A 19,633-nucleotide genomic window follows, 5' to 3' on the forward strand; every position below is an offset into this window, starting at 1 on the left:
CTGTGGGGCTGTGGATGTGAGGCTTTTCTGATTTCTACAGTGTTTATTTTAGTGATGCTCGGAGGTTGTCTGTTTAATAATAATAATAATGTATTATTTTTATAATTAGCAACATAATTCTAAAAACTAAGTGAAGGGTGGAAATGCAGAAGATGAGGACCCAGGGTGTTTGGAGGGTGCTTGGGAGGACATTGGAGGAACTAAGGATGATGGCACAGGAGAAAGGGAAGGAGAGGAGACCTGAGGAGTGGGACAGACCTCATGGAGCTGGTGACAGGATGAGCCGGGGGCTGTGCCTGGCACTGGGGACCTGAGTTGCAGCACGTAGGCTGTCTTTGTCCCTTTGTGAAGGGGCCTCCTAGGCTGAAGTGCTCTGACTGGGACTATTCATTTCTGTTCAGGGAGAAACCCCGTTGCACACGGCCTGTCAGCATGGCCTGGCCAACCTCACTGCAGAGCTTCTGCAGCAGGGAGCCAACCCAAACCTACAGACGGAGGAGGCCCTGCCTTCACCAAAGCAGCCTGCATCCTTGCCCAGCTCAGCGGACAGCAGCGTCTACCTGCAGACACCACTGCACATGGCGATTGCCTATAATCATCCAGATGTGGTGTCTGTCATCCTAGAGCAAAAAGGTAGGTAGTTAGGGATTACTGCCCATCACCGTGACCTTTGCACAGTGGTTTTGAGTAGTTAATGACAGAGTTGATGTTTCTTTTATTGGTGAGTTTTCTTACCCCAAAAATCCTTTGCGGTCAAACCAGATAAGCATATATTCTGGCTCTGGCTACTGTTTTTCTCTGTGTACGTTTTCAGGATGGGGCCTGCCCACTTCACCCGCGGGGTTAAGGTTTAGAGTCTCTGGCTGCTCCTCTGGTGTTGTGGGGTGTGGCCCCAGGCCACTTCAGTGCGGGTCAAGCAGAGTTCTGCCTTGGCGTGAGCACTGTCTCTGGAAACTCTGCCGCCGCCGGTCTTCCACGAGCTGGTCAGCTCTCTCGCCCACCTCTGAGCCTCCCTGGCAGGTGAACCATGAGAGAGGAGCCAGAAAGAGGGGCCGAGGGAAGCCCCTGCCACGAGGGAGGCCCGTTTGCCTCAGAAAGTCATCTTCCAATTTTTCTCTTTCCTGCCTTGAAATTTGTTTTACTCTTTCCTGTGTCCTTGTTAAGGCCGGCATCTTTTAGCACTGAGCTCATGGAAGGAAGTGGGGTGTTAGATAGGCCATGCCTTTTTCTTAGCCCACACAGGAGGTATACGATGGTAGGACTTATGTGTTAGGGAAATGTCACCAGGGCATTGTTTTGATCCTCTTTTCAGTAATCAAGTAATTAATGTGTGTTTCCATAGTGGACGCTGTTTTCCTTTTGTGAAGATTCAGTATTTTAACCTTTAAAACCATTCATTTTTCCTCATAAACTTTGCTTCAAAATATCAAATGTCTTGGCTTCCACTTCCCACAACAAGATTTATCAGTTCTCTGTATAGAAATGATCAGTCAGTCAGTTTGAAATTGAGCTGGTAGTCTCTTGAATACTTTAAATGGGATCCATGGGATGGTGAAATCAAGTGTTCTTTTTCTTTTAAAAAATTTAGCTAATGCTCTTCATGCCACCAACAACCTGCAAATTATTCCAGACTTCAGCCTCAAGGATTCCCGAGACCAAACTGTGCTGGGCCTGGCATTATGGACTGGTAAGGTGGTGCCAGGGGCTGCAGACAGACATACGCCAGACAGTGGGCGCTAGAGGAAGGGAGGTGGAAGGGTTGGAGCTAATCATTTGTTGTAGGACAGCCTTTCTGTTTGGGTTCAGCCCGTAATATCCAGTGGAGAACTGCTGGCTTTGCAAAGTTGAGAGGGTGTTTGTTGTAGTAAGAGGTTAATGAAGTGGGAGAAGCTGAGCCCACGTTAATCGGGGCTTGTCTCTTTCCCAGGCATGCACACGATCGCAGCCCAGCTGCTGGGCTCCGGGGCTTGCATCAACGACACCATGTCCGACGGGCAGACCTTGCTGCACATGGCCATGCAGCGGCAGGACAGCAAGAGTGCGCTCTTTCTCCTGGAGCACCAGGCAGACATAAACGTCAGGTGGGCTGGAACAGCAGTCCGCCACAGCACCAGGCCGCGTTTAGTTGAGACGGTTCATAGCCTTGCTTGTAGAAAAGAGTTTTGTTCCCTGTTAAAGGGAGAGAAACAGTGACTCTGAAAAAGTACCAATACAGTGTTGTAATTAAATGTAATCATAGACTCAGAAGGAGAATTGTGTGCTTTGCTCTTATTTGAACCTTTCGAGACCAGGGCACAATATTGCACAAATCTCATTAAAAAGGACAGTCCAAAATCAATTGTTTAAGTAGGAATTTTCAGTTATAATGAAGAACATTCCAACAGATGAGCTATCAAAAGGCTTGAGGGGTGAAAATACACAGTTAAATTTTTATTATTTTTGCTTTTTCAAAGGAATTTATCTTTATCTCCAATGTCAGCTGACCCAGAATGACTGAGTGGGTGAAAGTGTTTTGTCAAGTGGGTAGTTGGGGTGACATTCTATTCAGATGCTGTTGAAAGCAGCTGTATGCCTGTAAGATTTCAGCATGCTGGGATGTTTGGCAGTTATCTTCTCTGTGCAATAGGATAGCCTGGCTGTATTTTTTAAAAAGACAGGAGGGACAGATGCTATTGACAGGCTAACTTTCTCTGAAAGAATATTAATAAATGTGGGTGAAGTGTGTTTAAGGGATACAGTGGACTCTGGCCTCTAGGATGCCCAGAAGGGCACGCTTTATCATTTGGCCCCAGATACAAACATTGGTTTTGGTGTCCATGTCCCAGCAGGACTCAGGATGGAGAGACGGCTCTTCAGCTGGCCATCAGAAATCAGCTTCCCCTTGTCGTGGATGCCATATGCACCCGAGGAGCTGACATGTCTGTGCCAGATGAGAAGGGGAACCCCCCACTGTGGCTTGCGCTGGCACATAATCTGGAGGACATCGCATCCACTCTGGTGAGACAAGCTCAACTTCAGCTCCGTTTACACATGGGGATATTTTGTATCAGAGATGGATTTGGGACCTCCGTAGCAATCATAAGGAGCATGAGATCTACCAAGTAACAGATTGGGTCAAGGACAAGCAGTCAAAAGTCATGTTAAAGAAGCTTGCGGTTCAACGTAGCCTTGGCCAACACCTTTTCGTAGGGTGTCTTTATCAAGAAAACTACCAAGAAAACTACCAAGAAGCAAGAGAGCTGAGGCATTTCCTCAGGGGTCTGCTCTGGTGGTGCCTTAACTGGCTGTGGGATGTCCTCACTGTCACCACAGTGATAAGTTCTCAAATCTCAGGTTTGTCCCCCTTATTCAGAAGACAGGCTCCAAAAGTGGAGGTAGCCCCAGAAGCTCATTTAGTTTTCTGAAGGGCCTGAAATGTGACATAAAGGCATTTTAAACCTGGGGGTTTTATCCAACTGTTCTTGAAATTACCTGCTGTTTACAGGTGTGTGTTACTGGGGGCTCGTGTGTGTGTATGCGGGCATTTGTGTGTGTTTTCTGTCCCTTCTAGGACACAGCTCTAGAGGGTACTAATCAAACATATCTTCCTTTTATTTCTCAAACCCCTCCCGCAGGACCTAGTGCAAAAACTTGCACCGAGCAGATTTTAATCAGTGTTTGTAAAACTAACGAATGGAACAGATTAAACTAAATCTCAGTTAACTATCTACTGTATCTTGCCTGAAAACTGTGTGCGTAGGGCTCACAGATGGTAATAAACGTGTTTACCTTTGCTTGGCAGTGCTTGTGAGTGACCTGTGTTTTCCTGCAGGTCAGACATGGCTGTGATGCCACGTGCTGGGGACCAGGGCCTAGTGGGTGCCTTCAGACCCTGCTGCATAGAGCCATTGATGGAAACGACGAGTCTACCGCCTGCTTTCTTATTCGCAGGTCTGAGAGGCCTGAGTATCCCTCCAGATCTTATTCAGTGTATTGCAAACTAGCCCTTTTCTCATTTACTCCAACTATAGTCTTGACCTGCCCGTAGCTAGCTTGACCTTTGTAATGAAGGCTAGAGAGGGTCATTGTTCTGTCAGATCAAGTCAGCCAGGGAGAGGGACTTATGTGCCCAGATCAAAGAATCTAAAAGCTAAGCCAACTTCCTGCTTTGGGAGCCATATAGGTCCCTGTAGTCACATCAGACCAGTTCACACAGTGAGACCGGGAGGCTGGGGTGGAGGAGACCGAATGGCCTCCGCAGGGCTCCACCAAGATGCCTGAGTCATGCCAGCCTCCACGGCCTCAGAGTGCAGGAGGTGTGGGAGGTGAGGTTATTCAGGAAAGCTTTAGAGCAGTAATTCTCAAACTTTAAATGCATGCAGGTCCCCTGGGGGAGTTTTTAAGAGTTCTGATACCCACGTTGCCCCCAGGAGCAATTGCCAAAGAATCTATGGGAGCAAGGGAATTCCCTAGCAGTCCAGTGGTTAGGACTCTGCGCTTCCAGTGCAGGGGCCCGGGTTCCATCCCTCGTCGGGGAACTAAGATCCTGCAAGACACGTGGCGTGGCCAAAAATAAAAGAAAAAAATCTGTGGGAGCAGGACACACGCACCAGTATTTGAGGCCAAGAACCAAGGACTGCAGTCCCTGGTGGTGGCAGCCTTTCTGTTGGGTTGGATAAGGCTGCTGCTTTACACCTGTTAGCATGCCTTCAGGCTCGGGGAAGCATGCGTTCCTTTTACTTCCCCTTCCTTTCAGTGGCTGCGATGTGAATAGTCCCAGACAACCTGGTGCTAATGGAGAAGGAGAGGAAGAGGCCAGAGATGGGCAGACCCCCTTGCATTTGGCAGCCTCCTGGGGGCTGGAAGAGACGATACAGTGTCTTCTGGAGTTTGGTGCCAATGTAAATGCACAGGTAAGGAGAGTGTCTCTTTTGCAGGAAGATGGATGGTAACCCCAGAATCGGGGAAATCACCTCTTATGGCCAGGGACCTTGCAGAGTCTCTGGTCTCGGGCCTCTGCTTTTCCATGAATGGGCCTAAGGGACGGACACATGAAGTGACTGTCTCTTGGGTCATGTAGCCTGTCTAGCAGTTTTAATGATTTCAGGTTAAGACTTTTCGTCTCTTTGCCTTTGTCCTTTCTACAAAGTGAGGAAGATTCGTTCAATCAACTTTTCTTTGCCTCCTGTCCACATTAGTTACAGATTTCCATTGAGAATTTGTTCCTATCCCAAGCTGAGTACTGTGTTTAGGAAAATGTTCTAGTAGCTCAATAGGGCATCCCTGAGTTACGTTCCTTGATGCTTTTCAACGTTCTAGCCTGTAAAGATTTGTGTGCAGCGGACTTCCCTGGCAGTCCAGTGGTTAAGGTTCTTCTAATACAGGGGATGGGTTCGATCCCTGGTTGGGGAACTAAGATCCCACGTGCCGCACGGTGCGGCCAAAAACAGAAAAGATTTATCTGGCCCTGCAGCCAGATAAGTAGTGGTTTAACTTAGAGGTGAGGGTGACTGCAGCTTTTTTTATATATATATAAATTTATTTATTTTATTTATTTATATTTGGCTGCGTTAGGTCTTCGTTGCTGCAACGTGGGCTTTCTCTAGTTGCGGCGAGCGGGGGCTACTCTTCGTTGCGGTGCACAGGCTTCTTGTGGTGGCTTCTCTTGTTGCAGAGCACGGGCTCTAGGTGCATGGGCTTCAGTAGTCGTGGCTCGCACGCTCTAGAGCGCAGGCTCAGTAGTTGTAGCACACGGGCTTAGTTGCTCTGCGGCATGTGGGATCTTCCCGGACCAGGGCTTGAACCTGTGTGTCCTGCATTGGCAGGCGGATTCCGAACCACTTCACCACCAGGAAAGCCCATATCACAGCTTTTCTAAACCAAATGTGTTTGTGCCCCTGGTCACTGGAGCGTGGAGGTAACGGGGAGTGGCTGTCAGTCATCTTTGTGTTTGGCCTCTTGAAAAGCTGATTTCAAATACAGAGTGGCAGTATTGATTCTCAGAACTGAATTCTGTTTACAGGTTATTCCCCTTCATATTTTTCCTGGGTTTTATCTTTGCTTGGACATTGAAATCTGTGCCTTGTCCCCACAGGATGCAGAAGGAAGAACGCCTGTCCATGTGGCCATCAGCAACCAACACGGCGTCATCATTCAGCTGCTGATTTCCCACCCTGACATCCACCTGAATGTCCGAGACAGGCAGGGCCTGACCCCCTTTGCCTGTGCCATGACCTACAAGAACAACAAGGCAGCCGAGGCCATCCTGAAACGAGAGTCCGGGGCTGCTGAGCAGGTGAGTGACCGGCACCCAACATTCTCCATGGCGCCCCAAGCACTAAACATGTGTCACCAACTAAACAGGGCTCTTCTCGTTAAAGACATTTGTACTCCCCTTAAATTTCGGCCATTCAGATGTCCTGTCAGTGCTGGATGGAATGTGCCTGCTCTGCCCTGCATGCCAGCCACCTGCTGGTGCCATGTGTAGAAGGGAGCTGGCGGAGGCTGGGCCCAGTGACGGGAATTCTGTGCTTGTACAACTGAGGGCATTCTTTGCTTTTGCTGGGTGGTTTACTTGCCCTAGTAATGAATGTCTTAAAAGGGTTAAATTGAACTTGAGCTTTTGGTGTCATGTTGGGTTTTAGAGGAGCTGTCAGCATTCAGCTTAGCAGGCTCAGTTGTCCTTGTTGTGGATGGTGAGCTGTTGACCTGCAACATCAGACTGGGCGGGAAAGGACAGAGGCAACTGATTTAAGGCGGGAGCTGGGATGGGTTTGTGAAGTCAGTTCTCAGACACTTGAATCTCCATCCAGCACTTTATTTGTCTATTTACGCCAAGATTTACGAGTAGCCATTTATGAAGGTAAATTGGAAACTTGGGACCTGAACAAAAGTACTAACACGGGTGGAGAATTTTGCTTTGTATTTCAGGCTTCCGTATATCCCTTTTCTTCAGCATTTGCCTCAGTGTGACTGATCGAGTAGGTGTTGACCTCACCCTTGCTCACATGGGGTAAAATGTTCATGAATGGAGATAGTCATTTCACATTTCCTCCCCATCTAGCATGAAACCGGTGCTGTTGATCGAAGTCCTTTGCAGATATGTTGCTGTGTGTGTGTGTGTGTGTGTGTGTGTGTGTGTGTAGCATATGTGTCTCCCTCACTTCCTCGTGTGTGTGTGTGTGTGTGTGTGTGTGTGTAGCATATGTGTCTCCCTCACTTCCTCGTGTGTGTGTGTGTGTGTGTGTGTGGCATATGTGTCTCCCTCACTTCCTCGTGTGTGTGTGTGTGTGTGTGTGTGTGGCATATGTGTCTCCCTCACTTCCTCGTGTGTGTGTGTGTGTGTGTGTGTGTGTGTGTGGCATATGTGTCTCCCTCACTTCCTCGTGTGTGTGTGTGTGTGTGTGTGTAGCATATGTGTCTCCCTCACTTCCTCGTGTGTGTGTGTGTGTGTGTGTGTAGCATATGTGTCTCCCTCACTTCCTCGTGTGTGTGTGTGTGTGTGTGTGTGTGTGTAGCATATGTGTCTCCCTCACTTCCTCGTGTGTGTGTGTGTGTGTGTGTGTGTGGCATATGTGTCTCCCTCACTTCCTCGTGTGTGTGTGTGTGTGTGTGTGTAGCATATGTGTCTCCCTCACTTCCTCGTGTGTGTGTGTGTGTGTGTGTAGCATATGTGTCTCCCTCACTTCCTCGTGTGTGTGTGTGTAGCATATGTGTCTCCCTCACTTCCTCGTGTGTGTGTGTGTGTGTGTGTGTGTGTGTGTGTGTGGCATATGTGTCTCCCTCACTTCCTCGTGTGTGTGCGTGTGTGTGTGTGTGTGTGTGGCATATGTGTCTCCCTCACTTCCTCGTGTGTGTGTGTGTGTGTGTGTGTGTGTGTGGCATATGTGTCTCCCTCACTTCCTCGTGTGTGTGTGTGTGTGTGTGTGTAGCATATGTGTCTCCCTCACTTCCTCGTGTGTGTGTGTGTGTGTGTGTGGCATATGTGTCTCCCTCACTTCCTCGTGTGTGTGTGTGTGTGTGTGTGTGTGTGGCATATGTGTCTCCCTCACTTCCTCGTGTGTGTGTGTGTGTGTGTGTGTGTGGCATATGTGTCTCCCTCACTTCCTCGTGTGTGTGTGTGTGTGTGTGTGTGTGTGGCATATGTGTCTCCCTCACTTCCTCGTGTGTGTGTGTGTGTGTGTGTGTGTGTGTAGCATATGTGTCTCCCTCACTTCCTCGTGTGTGTGTGTGTGTGTGTGTGGCATATGTGTCTCCCTCACTTCCTCGTGTGTGTGTGTGTGTGTGTGTGTGTGTGTAGCATATGTGTCTCCCTCACTTCCTCGTGTGTGTGTGTGTGTGTGTGTGTGGCATATGTGTCTCCCTCACTTCCTCGTGTGTGTGTGTGTGTGTGTGTGTGTGTGTGTGGCATATGTGTCTCCCTCACTTCCTCGTGTGTGTGTGTGTGTGTGTGTGTGTGTGTGGCATATGTGTCTCCCTCACTTCCTCGTGTGTGTGTGTGTGTGTGTGTGTGTGTGTGTGGCATATGTGTCTCCCTCACTTCCTCGTGTGTGTGTGTGTGTGTGTGTGTGTGTGTGGCATATGTGTCTCCCTCACTTCCTCGTGTGTGTGTGTGTGTGTGTGTGTGTGTAGCATATGTGTCTCCCTCACTTCCTCGTGTGTGTGTGTGTGTGTGTGTGTGGCATATGTGTCTCCCTCACTTCCTCGTGTGTGTGTGTGTGTGTGTGTGTGGCATATGTGTCTCCCTCACTTCCTCGTGTGTGTGTGTGTGTGTGTGGCATATATGTCTCCCTCACTTCCTCGTGTGTGTGTGTGTGTGTGTGTGTGTGTAGCATATGTGTCTCCCTCACTTCCTCGTGTGTGTGTGTGTGTGTGTGTGTGTGTGTGGCATATATGTCTCCCTCACTTCCTCGTGTGTGTGTGTGTGTGTGTGTGTGTGTGTGTGGCATATGTGTCTCCCTCACTTCCTCGTGTGTGTGTGTGTGTGTGTGTGTGTGTGTGTGTGTGGCATATGTGTCTCCCTCACTTCCTCCTGAGCCCTCACACTGATATGGCAGCTCTGGTAACTGTAGTGTCCTGTGTGGTTTGATGAGAGTGAGCTTCTGTCTGCTTTACATCAGTGGTGCAAAGTCTATGACATACCATTGGCGGCCTCCCCCAACATGTATTATTATCCTGTAGCTCAGTGAAAGAGGAGACTTTCTGGAAATTTCTGAAGGTTTGTTTGGCTGCTCAAGGGTCAGGCTGGCATTGCAGCTGTGGTTTTTAGAATTCTGGGTGCTTGTTTTGGCCAAAGCAGGAAACGCCCAAAGCCGATGTCCACCATTGCCTTTCCCCATGCATCCCAGTATTCTGGTGCTTTCCTTTCCCTGTCCTTCAGGTTGTCTCTTTCTTGGCCTTCCAAGTCCACTCCTGCTTCAGGAGGATGCTGGGGCACTTGGGTTAGCTCCCTTTTTCTGACCACGCACATGTGGTCACACGCATAAATACGCCGTGTGGGTCTATGGTGGGGTGTGGGGCGTGGTGTGTAGCGCGACATTGAGTGTTGGTTCTTGGGAGGGAGCTTCTGGAGCTGAGGGAGGACTACACCGTGGCCCCTCCAGTGGTCAGTGCAGCTCGCGGGTGCTCAGGAGGCCCTCTTGCAGGGGGAGCCCACAATATTTTGGTTCCCACTTGTTGCCTTAGGTGGATAACAAGGGCCGGAATTTTCTTCACGTGGCAGTTCAGAACTCTGATATCGAAAGTGTGCTCTTCCTGATCAGCGTCCAGGCTAACGTGAATTCCAGAGTCCAGGATGCTTCCAAGTTGACCCCTTTGCACCTTGCTGTCCAAGCAGGCTCAGAGATTATTGTCCGCAATTTGGTAAGTGTCGCTGAAACATTATCGCATGAAACGTGTGGACAAAGCATGTTGTAGAGTGTGTGCGGACTCTCATCACAGGTGTTTGGCCAGGTATTGTGAAAGGCCAGCAGGAATTTGGGGAGGTAGCCGGTACACTAAGGAAAGCAGGTGTGTCTGTGGGCAGCGTGTCCTGAGTGCCCAGTGGGCAGGCAGATACTGGACTGAGGCCGCGAGGGAAGGTGGCGTGTGGGTGGCGGCGGCAGGGTGGGAGCATCAAGGGAAGGGAGGTCACTTCCGTTGACTGCCGGCTCTGTGTCAGGCGCTCAGCTGGTGCTTTCCAGCGAGCGTGCGCGCGCTCTCCCTCTCCCTCCCCTCCCTCCCTCTCCCCACTCCCCCCTCCCCCCTCCCCCCCCACTTTCTTGTTTTCATGAGTTTTTAAATCTTTTTTGGGGGTATAATTGACAAACAACATTAAGTTAGCTTCAGGTATACAACATTGATTTGGTATTTGTATATTTTGCAAAATGATCAACACGAGTCTCGTTAACATCTGTCACCATATGTAGTTACAATAAATTTTTTTCCTGTGATGAGGATTTTTAAATTTACTCTCTTAGCAACTCTCAGATATACACCACAGTTTATTCACTGTAGTCGCCATGCTGTGCATCACACCCCCGTGACTTACTTATTTTGTAACTGGAAGTTTGTGCCTTTTGACCCCCTTTACCCATTTTGCCCGGCCCTCACCCCTGCCTCTGGCAACCACTAGTCTACTCTCTGAATCTGTGAGCTTGGGGGTTTTTTGTTGTCTATTTTGTAAACTCCACATGTGAGGTCATACGGTATTTGTCTTTCTCTTTCTGACTTACTTCACTTAGCATAATGCCCTCAAGGTCCAGCCATGTTGCTGCAAAAGATTCCGTTCCTTTTTACGGCTGAGTAGTACTCATTGTATATACATAACACAGCTCTTTACCCATCCCTCCGTCACAGATACTTAGGTCGCTTCCATGTCTTGGCTGCTGCAAATAATGCTGCAGTTAAGCATGGGTGCGTATATCTTTTTGAATTAGTGGGGGTTTTTTTTGGAAAAATACCCAGAAGTGGAATTATTAGATCGTATGGTAGATGTATGTTGAATTTTTTGAGGAACCGTCATACGTTTTTCCTTAGTGGCTACACCAATTTACATTCCCACCAGCAATGCACGAGGCTTCCCTTTTCTCCACATCCTTGCCAACACTTGTTACTGATAATAACCATTCTAACAGGTGTGAGGTGATATCTCATGGGCTTTTAAAAAATGTTTATTTATTATTTACTTATTTGTTTATTTTGGCTGCATCGGGTCTTAGTTGCAGCATGTGGGATCTTCCTTGTGGCATGTGGGATCTTTTTTTTTTTGGTTGCAGCATGTGGACTTCTTAGTTGCAGCATGCATGCGGGATCTAGTTCCCAGACCAGGGATCGAACCCAGGCCCCCTGCATTGGGAGCTCAGAGTCTTACCCACTGGACCACCAGGGAAGTCCCTCTCATTGTGGTTTTGATTTACATTTCCCTGATGATTAGTAATGTAGAGCATCTTTTCATGTACCTGTTGGCTATCTGTATGTCTTCTGTGGAAAAATATGTATTCAGATCCTGTGCCCATTTTTAATTAGATTGTTTTTCCCTTGCTGTGCAGAAGCTTTTTAGTTTGTGGTCCCAGTTTTTTATTTTTGCTTTTGTTGCATTTGCTTTTGGTGTCAGATATAAAAAACTATCACCAGTACTGATGTCAGGGAGCTTACTACATCTTAATTCTCAAAACTACTCAGAGGGATGTAGGAAATGTTTTACATTTTACAAAGGAGAAAATTTAATCTCAAAGAATTTTCTTCCCTCAAGAATATCAGTGGACTTCCCCGGTGGCGCAGTGGTCGAGAATCCGCCTGCCATTGCAGGGGGACATGGGTTCGATCCCTGGTCCGGGAAGATCCCACATGCTGCGGAGCAACTAAGCCCGTGTGTCACAGCTACTGAGCCTATGCTCTAGAGCCCGCGAGCCACAACTACTGAAGCCCGCGTGCTACAGTTACTGAAGCCCGCGCACCTAGAGCCCGTGCTCCGCAACAAGAGAAGTCACTGCAATGAGAAGCCCCCACTTGCCACAACTAGAGAAAGCTCACATGCAGCAATGGATGAATGAATGAATAGATAGATAGATAGATAGATAGATAGATAGATAAATAAGAAAGAAATAAGGGAGGGAAGGAAGGAGGGAGGAAGGGAAGGAGGGAGGGAGGGAGGAAGGACGGACCAAAGGAAGGAAGGGAGGGAGGGAGGGAGGGAGGGAGGACCAAAGGAAGGAAGGAAGGAAGGAAGGGAGGGAGGGAGGGAGGGAGGGAGGAAGGAAAATCAACTAGCTAGTAGTATAGCTGGGAATTTGGCCATTTCTGTTTGACCCCAAAGCCTGTCTTTTCCAGGACAACTTAATGCCACCCAGGCAGGGGAAGGGCCTGAGCAAAGATGTGGAGACTGGAAAGTGCATGTGGTTTTTCAAGTGGCAAAGTTTGGTTGAAATTTGAGCAGAGTAGAAGGAGATGTGGTTGGAGAGAGAGGTAGAAACCAGGTCATGGGGTCTCATATTTCAAACCAAGAACTGTGAGCGGCCTTCGTCCTTTCAGTAGTAGAGTGTTTGAGCTGAGAGCGTGGTCCAGAGCCAAGACCAGGCCTCCACGTCACCTGGCTGGCTTACAGAGCCGCCACTTGCTGCTGCCTCCCATCGGAACTGACCGCTCGAGCACTTGCCCAGCCTTTGGTGCCCTGCCAGTTTTGTTTTTGGAGAATTCTTTTTCGGAAAATCTTTATGACTTGACATGTGTTGGAGCTGAGAGAGCCTCTGCCTTGGGGGTGGGGTGTGAGGGTGTGGGGGCAGCGTCAGCAGAGAAGAGGCCTAGGGGAGGCAACCGCAGGGAAGGATGGACTGGAGAGTGATGAGGAGGTGGGTCTGACAGATGCCGGGTGCAGACTGGATGTGGGGAGCAGCGAAGGAGGCAGACGTGAATAGGGAGTTGCGCCCCGTGTGTGTCAGTCTGCCTGCCACCCTGGGCACCTAGGCGTTTTGAGGGTCAGGGCCCCTTCCTCAGGGTCATGCCTCTGTCTTACTAAGGCTTGATCTTGCAGGTGATTGGAGTCCCTAGAAACAGCTGATCTTCCAAACAATGGCCATGTAGTCCTTTGTCTATGAATCGGTGTAGCTTAATGTTGGAACCTGTTCACACTGAAACAGTGCCTTTCTCCACTGAGAAAGGTTAGGGTTAGCGATGACCCTAGCACAGCACTCACGACCATGAATACCCCTCTATGGCATGTCCTATTTGGACCTATGAGTGATTTGACCAGGCACCCAGAGGTCTGGGGGGCTGGGGCTTGGAAGTCAGGGTCAGAACCAGAGAAGCTGATCACTGCCTAGATTTTCCCAGAGGCAGAGTGCCTGCACACACAGACAAAGGAACCAAAGATGGCTGCAGACCTCAGGAGAGGCAAATTGGGCTTTGACTGCAAAGTAGAGTTTCTGTTCTGTTAACTTTACTAGGAAGTGGATGATGAATGAACTTCAGATACTAAATGAATATATAGACACTATTTAAAGGACCTTCCTGCCTTTGATTCTGTAATTCTTTGTGTTGCCTGCTTTCTTTTAAAAAAAATAATTTTAAAAAGTACATTTTTATTGTGGATTTATTTATATCCCTTAAAGCATGTAAGGATATAAAGCAGTTAGTAACTCCCTTTCACTCCTGACTCTTCCCTGAGTTTGGCGTGTATGCTTTTAAACACCTTCACAGTTTGTGTATGTTTGTGTGTGTATATATAGTTCTCTTATGTCTGTCTCACCAAATGGAATCACACTATCTTCCTGTCTTCTAACGTGCCTTTTTAAATTTAAATTTTATTTATTTATTTATTATTTATTTATGGTAAGCGCGGGCCTCTCACTGTTGTGGACTCTCCCGTTGCGGAGCACAGGCTCCGGACGCGCAGGCTCAGCCGCCATGGCTCACGGGCCCAGCCGCTCTGCGGCACGTGGGATCTTCCCGGACCGGGGCACGAACCCGCGTCCCCTGCATCGGCAGGCAGACTCTCAACCACTGCGCCACCAGGGGAGCCCTATTTTTTTATTTTTATTTTTTGTTTTTTTGATAGGTAAGTAGTGGATTTATTTAGAGAGAAACACACTCCACAGACAGAGTGTGGGCCATCTCAGAAAGCAAGAGAGGCCTAACTTGCCTTTTTTTTAAACTTACTATAGCATAGATATCCTTTCATGTTAAACCATAAATTTTTAACATCTTAGTGGCTACCAGTGCTATTGTTTGTATATATTATAATTTCTGTAAATCTTTTCTGCAGTCTGGTTTTACTGTTACACGCAGTGGACATCCTTATATAGTGCACTGCAGTCCTGTGTAGTTTAATATACTGAAGTCTTAGAATTTCTGTGTCCTAGGGAATGGCTTTTTAAACATTTTGATAATTGCCAGTTTGCCCTTGGGATAGGTTTTGCTGGCCTGTGCCTCACCAGGAGTTTGCTCCCAGCTTTGCCAGCATGGCAGACTCTGTGGATGCCAGGAGATAGGCAGGCTTGGTCCCTTACACAGGACCTTGGTTGGTTGTGGTAGAACGGCTGATCATGTAATCAACTTCAACAGCTTCTTGCAGGAGCCAAAGTGAATGAATTAACCAAGCACCGCCAGACCGCCCTCCATCTTGCTGCCCAGCAGGACCTGCCCACCGTTTGCTCAGTCCTCTTGGAGAATGGAGTGGACTTCGCTGCTGTGGATGAGAATGGAAATAATGGTAACTTCCAGTCATCCCCCGTGTGCAGTGCTGAGTGCCTCGAGCAGTCCCTCCCTTCTGGGGTTGGAGGGGCACTGCCCCCTTGGGTCTGCTCCCCTGCCCAGAGGTTGGCTCTTACAGGGGCAGTGCTGTGACAGGAAATGCTCTGAGCCAGGCATGCACCCTGGCTCAGAGCGTGCAACTACCACCCTGACCAGGGCCTGAGCAACCCCCTGATGTGAGTGGTAACCCTGGAAGCCTAAATGGCTTCTTGTGAAACCATTGAATCTCATCTTTGGATAACGGCAGAGGCAGAAAGTGGATCTTAGGAGGTTGCATTTAGGACTCATTCTTGGGGATGGTGAGGCATGGAAAGGATGGTTCTGTGAGTGGACAGTGGCTGCTCTGGCCGAGTCCCATTTAGAGGGAGGTTTGTTGAGGGTGAGGAAGAGTCGAGATTTTCTCTCTGTGCTTCTGGGCTTGCCCTGTAAGAGAGTTTCCTCCCCAGCTCTTCATCTCGCTGTCATGCATGGCCGGCTCAACAACATCCGGGTCCTCCTGACAGAGTGCACCGTGGATGCTGAAGCCTTTAATCTACGGTGAGTGTGTGTGGTTCAGAGCAGAGGCCAGAGCTCCACGTCCCCTGGCCTGCCCCTCCGAGCTGGTGGTCACGGGCACCTTGTATTAGCCCCAGGGGCATGCTGCAGAACTGTCCACTAGGGCCCTTGACCAGCCTTTAGTACCCCGGAATTTTTCTTTCGGAAAATACTTTTTAGGAAAACTTTTATGATTATTGTGTCCTTTAGATTTATCCAGCATCACAGAGTTCTGAAAATCCCATTTCTCTTGTGCATGATGGCTGTGGCAGATATATCCCTAACTTTTCCAACTTGTTTTATCAGAGGCCAGTCGCCACTGCACATTTTGGGACAATATGGCAAGGAGAACGCAGCAGCCATCTTTGATCTCTTCTTAGAGTGTATGCCTGAGTATCCTCTGGATAAACCAGATGCAGAAGGAAGCACAGGTATGTAATAAGGTTTTTGTCTGTCGTGTCTCACTGGTGTTCCTCGCTTCCTAGAAAAATAAGAGCCCATGCCGAAAAACAAGACACCCATGCCGTTACTTAAGGACATTCAGCCCAGTGGGCTGGGCTCTGTGAGAACCTGTCACCGATTCCTGACTTGGAATTCGGCAGTGTCTGATTTTAGGCACAAGCACATCTGAAGGGGGGCTAGTGCTCCAAAGCCATATCCACGTCCAGACAGGCCTGCCCACCTGTTTTTATTGCCCTCATCTACCTCGTATCCAGTCAACTAGATCCCTACCCAAGCTTCCAGATCCCAAGAGAGAGAGGAAATATAGCCACCTCACAGGTGCTTCAGAAGGAGGAAATGTGCTACAGTGCGTATTTATGTGTTTTGAAAAAGTGGCATGTTATATACAGATGAGGGCTGATGTCTAATTGAGGGGTTTAGTAAACAGGCCTCTGTCATGGTAGTTCTCTAGCCACCCACAATCACTATGTTAATTTGTGTAGCTTTCATAGTGTTTTTGATGGACTTTTGCATTCGTCTTCTTGTTGAATACTCGCAACAACCTTATAAGGTAAGCAGTGTGTATAGTGTGTCCCCATTTTTCAAGTAAGGAAACAAAGATGAAACCCAAATCTCTTTCTCCCTAGCCCAGGGCTCTCTGAGCTCTTTGCTGCTGCTGTATTCCCATTCATTCTCCATCATTGCCAGACAGAAGCTCATGGCCTTTGGCAGCAATGCAGTCACCAAAGGGTGTCCCAAACCTTAGCACGGGACCAAATATTTTGTCATCAGTTCTTGGCCTTGGGAAGAGTTCTTGGCCTTGATACATCAACGTGTTTTTTAAGCCAGCAGTGGTGAGCCTGAGCTTCAGAGGAGTCAGCCCTGGGCGTGAGCTGCTGGACCCAGAGCCTACTGCAGTGAGCACCGTTGTCCAGGAGCAGGTGAACAGGCAGGCAGGTGCTTCCTGCCCCAGTAGGGAGGGCCAGCAGGGTGGCCTGGCCAGAGCCCGGGTGCCCACCAGGCCTGCTCCTGCACAGGAGAGAGGCTCCACGGGGTAGAAGAACTTCCTGGTGCAGGTTTACAGCACTAATCTATTGTTTTCTCCGTGTGTACACACCTCACGAGTCTTCAGAGTTAGGTACATCGTGTGAAAAGAGCTTTGTCCCCCACCCCCCAGTGTTTTATGCCAGAGGAAGGCAGCTGAAACAGTGGTATATTTTCCCTTCAGTGTGTGACCCCTCCTCAGTGCTCTTGTGGCCAGAGCTCTGAATGGGCAGGAGTGTGTCTCTGGAGCTGGAGCTGCTCTGGACCCCCTGGCTCGTGGCCGGGTCCTTGGCTGCAAGATGCTGCAGATCCTCTGCGGAGCTGTCACGAGAGCCCCAGGGCCCTTGTGTGTCAGTGGGGACTTTGCCAACACGTGTCCTGCCAGGGTTCTGTCCTGCCCTCGGCGGTGGGAAGTAGCCCTGCCTGTGGTTTTGTTTTCCAGTGCTGCTCTTGGCGTACATGAAAGGGAACGCCAACTTGTGCCGTGCCGTCGTCCGCTCGGGTGCTCGCCTGGGGGTGAACAACAACCAAGGGGTCAACATCTTCAACTACCAGGTCGCCACCAAGCAGCTACTGTTTAGACTCTTAGGTGAGTGGCCCACTTTCTGCTCTTCCCGTGCAAGCACAGTGACGGCGTTGATTATCTGGATGTATTGGTGACCTTGAAATCTCGTAATGACTTGCTTCACGATCTGAACCAGCAGTTTTCCAGGCACCATATGGTTTAGGACTTTGTGAATGCCATGCAGGGCCTTTGAGCAGCAGTGGGAGGGTCACTTTTGGAAATCTGGTTTATTGGGTGTCCCGCTTTGGGGCTCCCGTCAGTTTCCCACGTCCCCAGATCCCACCAGAAACCTGTCAGCTCCAGGCATTCCCCCTTCCCACGGTTCCCGACTGCATGTCTGCACACCCTTTGTCCTTCAGCCGATGCCGCTTCTCTGCGTCCTTCAGAGTTGCCTTCTGGTTCAGCCCCACTGACTTCCTCCTCTGTGTCCCTTTTGTGGCGAGGAGAGCTTCACGCTTGATGATGTCATATTGCAAGTCTTTACTTGTCCCCATTGAAGTAGCAGAAAGACTCAGAATGCCTCAAGTGCCACTGTGCTGTCATCACCCACAGTGCAGGTGGAACGGGGTTCTTAGCCCCACGGTATGTGCAGAGAAACGAGCTCAGACATACTTAGTAGCTGTGTGATCTTGATGTAGGTGACTTGCCCAAGGTCACAAAGCTGGTTTGTAGCAGAGCCAGCACCAAAGTGCGGTGTTGCTATAGCTAGTCTACTCTCTGCCGTGCTCTTGGTCAACCTTTTAGGAGCTCAGATCAGGAACCCACACCATCTGCAGTGCTGGCATGTGGAAGGTGCTTGGTGACGATTGATTCCTCCCCGTGAGCTCAGTCTCCTTCTGTGCATGGAGCACTCGAAGCAGTGCCGGCATGTGGTTAGAGAAATGCTAGTGGTTGCTGCTGTCACCTACACTGGTAACTTCCAACCGAGTGCCCCACAGCTTCCACAGACTCAAAACTGAACTCCTCTGCTGCCCTGCTTCTCTCTGATGTCTCTTCCCTGCCAGTGGCCCCACCTCAGACTCAGTCACGAATCACCTTCGTCTCCTTCCTGCTCCCTGCCTCCCTCTCACCCCCGACTTGTGTTCAGTCACCAGACCTGACGGATTCTGCCCCCTTCATTGCTCTTGTCTGGTCCCTCCATCCCTGTTCCCCTTACCATGGGGCCCCTGCCAGTCTTTCCAGCTGTTGGTCTGCCCTCTCCCTGCCATACCATCCCTGACTGCATGTGTTTCCCCCACAGACACTGTGCTGTTTCACTGCCTTAAGACTGTTTCCTTCCTACCCCCGTCTGCCTGGCAGACACTGGTTCTCCATATTTTCCTGTGTGCCACTTTCCCTGACCTACTTAGAATATAGACAGACCTCGGTCAGTTCCCAACCACCACAATAAAGTGAATATTGCAATAAACTAAGTCACACAAATATTTTTGGCTTCCCAGCGCATATAAAAGTTCTATTTACATTGTACTGTAGTTTATTGCGTATGCAGTGGCACTGTCTGAAAGTCAATGTATATACCTCAATTGAAAAATACTTCACTGTTAAAAAATGCCAAAATAAAATAGTAACATCAAAGATCACTGATCACAGATCATCATAACAAATATAATAATAATGAAAAAGTTTGAAATTTTTGAGAATTACCAAAGTGTGACAGAGACATGAAGTAAGAAAATGCTCTTGGAAAAATGGCACCGCTAGACTTGCTCAATGCAGGGTTGCCACAAACCTTCAATTTGTAAAAAGTACGATATCTGCAAAGCGCAATAAAAGGAAGCGTGCCTATATGTTGCTTTCTTATCCTTCACGTCCCTCTGCGACGTGTTGCTTTATTTACTGGGCCATTTCCCTGCTCCTTCTGAGCCCCAGGTCTGGCTGGGCACAGTCGGTATCTGACAGGAACTAGTCTTGTGCTGTGTTGCAGATATGCTGTCCAAGGAGCCTCCGTGGTGTGACGGCTCCAATTGCTATGAGTGTACTGCCAAGTTTGGAGTCACAACTCGCAAACATCACTGGTAAGACTGTCCCCTCCCACCCCCCACCAATCACTTGCCAGAGGAATAAGGGGATTTCTGCTATACCATTGCTGCTGCCTTTTCCCATGGTAAACTATGAACTTGCCAGGGCCCTGTACTCTCCTGGGCAAAACTTGACCACACAGAGCAATGAGGTGACGGGACCCTGCACACTTCTAGTGATGTACAGAGGCCAGCGGGCACTCAGACTGATGGCTTTCCTGCTGAATGCTGGGGTTCACAGTGCTAGGTGGCCTGTCAGGCCTCCTGTCATCTTAGCCAGGCTTCCTGCTTGCAGTGAAGCTGAGTTGATTGCTGCGCTCCCAGG

The 19,633-nt window shown here is 49.1% G+C and overlaps 1 protein-coding gene across 5 annotated transcripts in view; it reads left to right on the forward strand.

Moving 5' to 3' along the window:
- The window catches only part of ANKFY1 (ankyrin repeat and FYVE domain containing 1), a 79,069-nt gene that overhangs the window by 54,963 nt on the left and 4,473 nt on the right, over positions 1-19,633 (forward strand). For 4 of the 5 annotated variants that reach the window (XM_089900573.1, XM_089900575.1, XM_089900576.1 and 1 more), the window contains 13 exons: positions 402-633; positions 1,589-1,687; positions 1,928-2,081; positions 2,829-2,997; positions 3,812-3,930; positions 4,736-4,892; positions 6,074-6,274; positions 9,664-9,840; positions 14,518-14,665; positions 15,153-15,243; positions 15,547-15,671; positions 17,168-17,314; positions 19,197-19,305. In XM_089900573.1, the coding sequence (XP_089756699.1) occupies positions 402-633; positions 1,589-1,687; positions 1,928-2,081; positions 2,829-2,997; positions 3,812-3,930; positions 4,736-4,892; positions 6,074-6,274; positions 9,664-9,840; positions 14,518-14,665; positions 15,153-15,243; positions 15,547-15,671; positions 17,168-17,314; positions 19,197-19,305 (1,928 nt within the window). The remainder of the gene's footprint in view (positions 1-401; positions 634-1,588; positions 1,688-1,927; positions 2,082-2,828; positions 2,998-3,811; positions 3,931-4,735; positions 4,893-6,073; positions 6,275-9,663; positions 9,841-14,517; positions 14,666-15,152; positions 15,244-15,546; positions 15,672-17,167; positions 17,315-19,196; positions 19,306-19,633) is intronic. The other variant, XM_022595396.3, reaches the window with a different exon arrangement.

The sequence above is a fragment of the Delphinapterus leucas genome, chromosome 19, assembly GCF_059928025.1.
Source record: "Delphinapterus leucas isolate spDelLeu-1000000601 "Yukka" chromosome 19, BTC_Dleu_Yukka2, whole genome shotgun sequence".
NCBI lineage: Eukaryota > Metazoa > Chordata > Mammalia > Artiodactyla > Monodontidae > Delphinapterus > Delphinapterus leucas.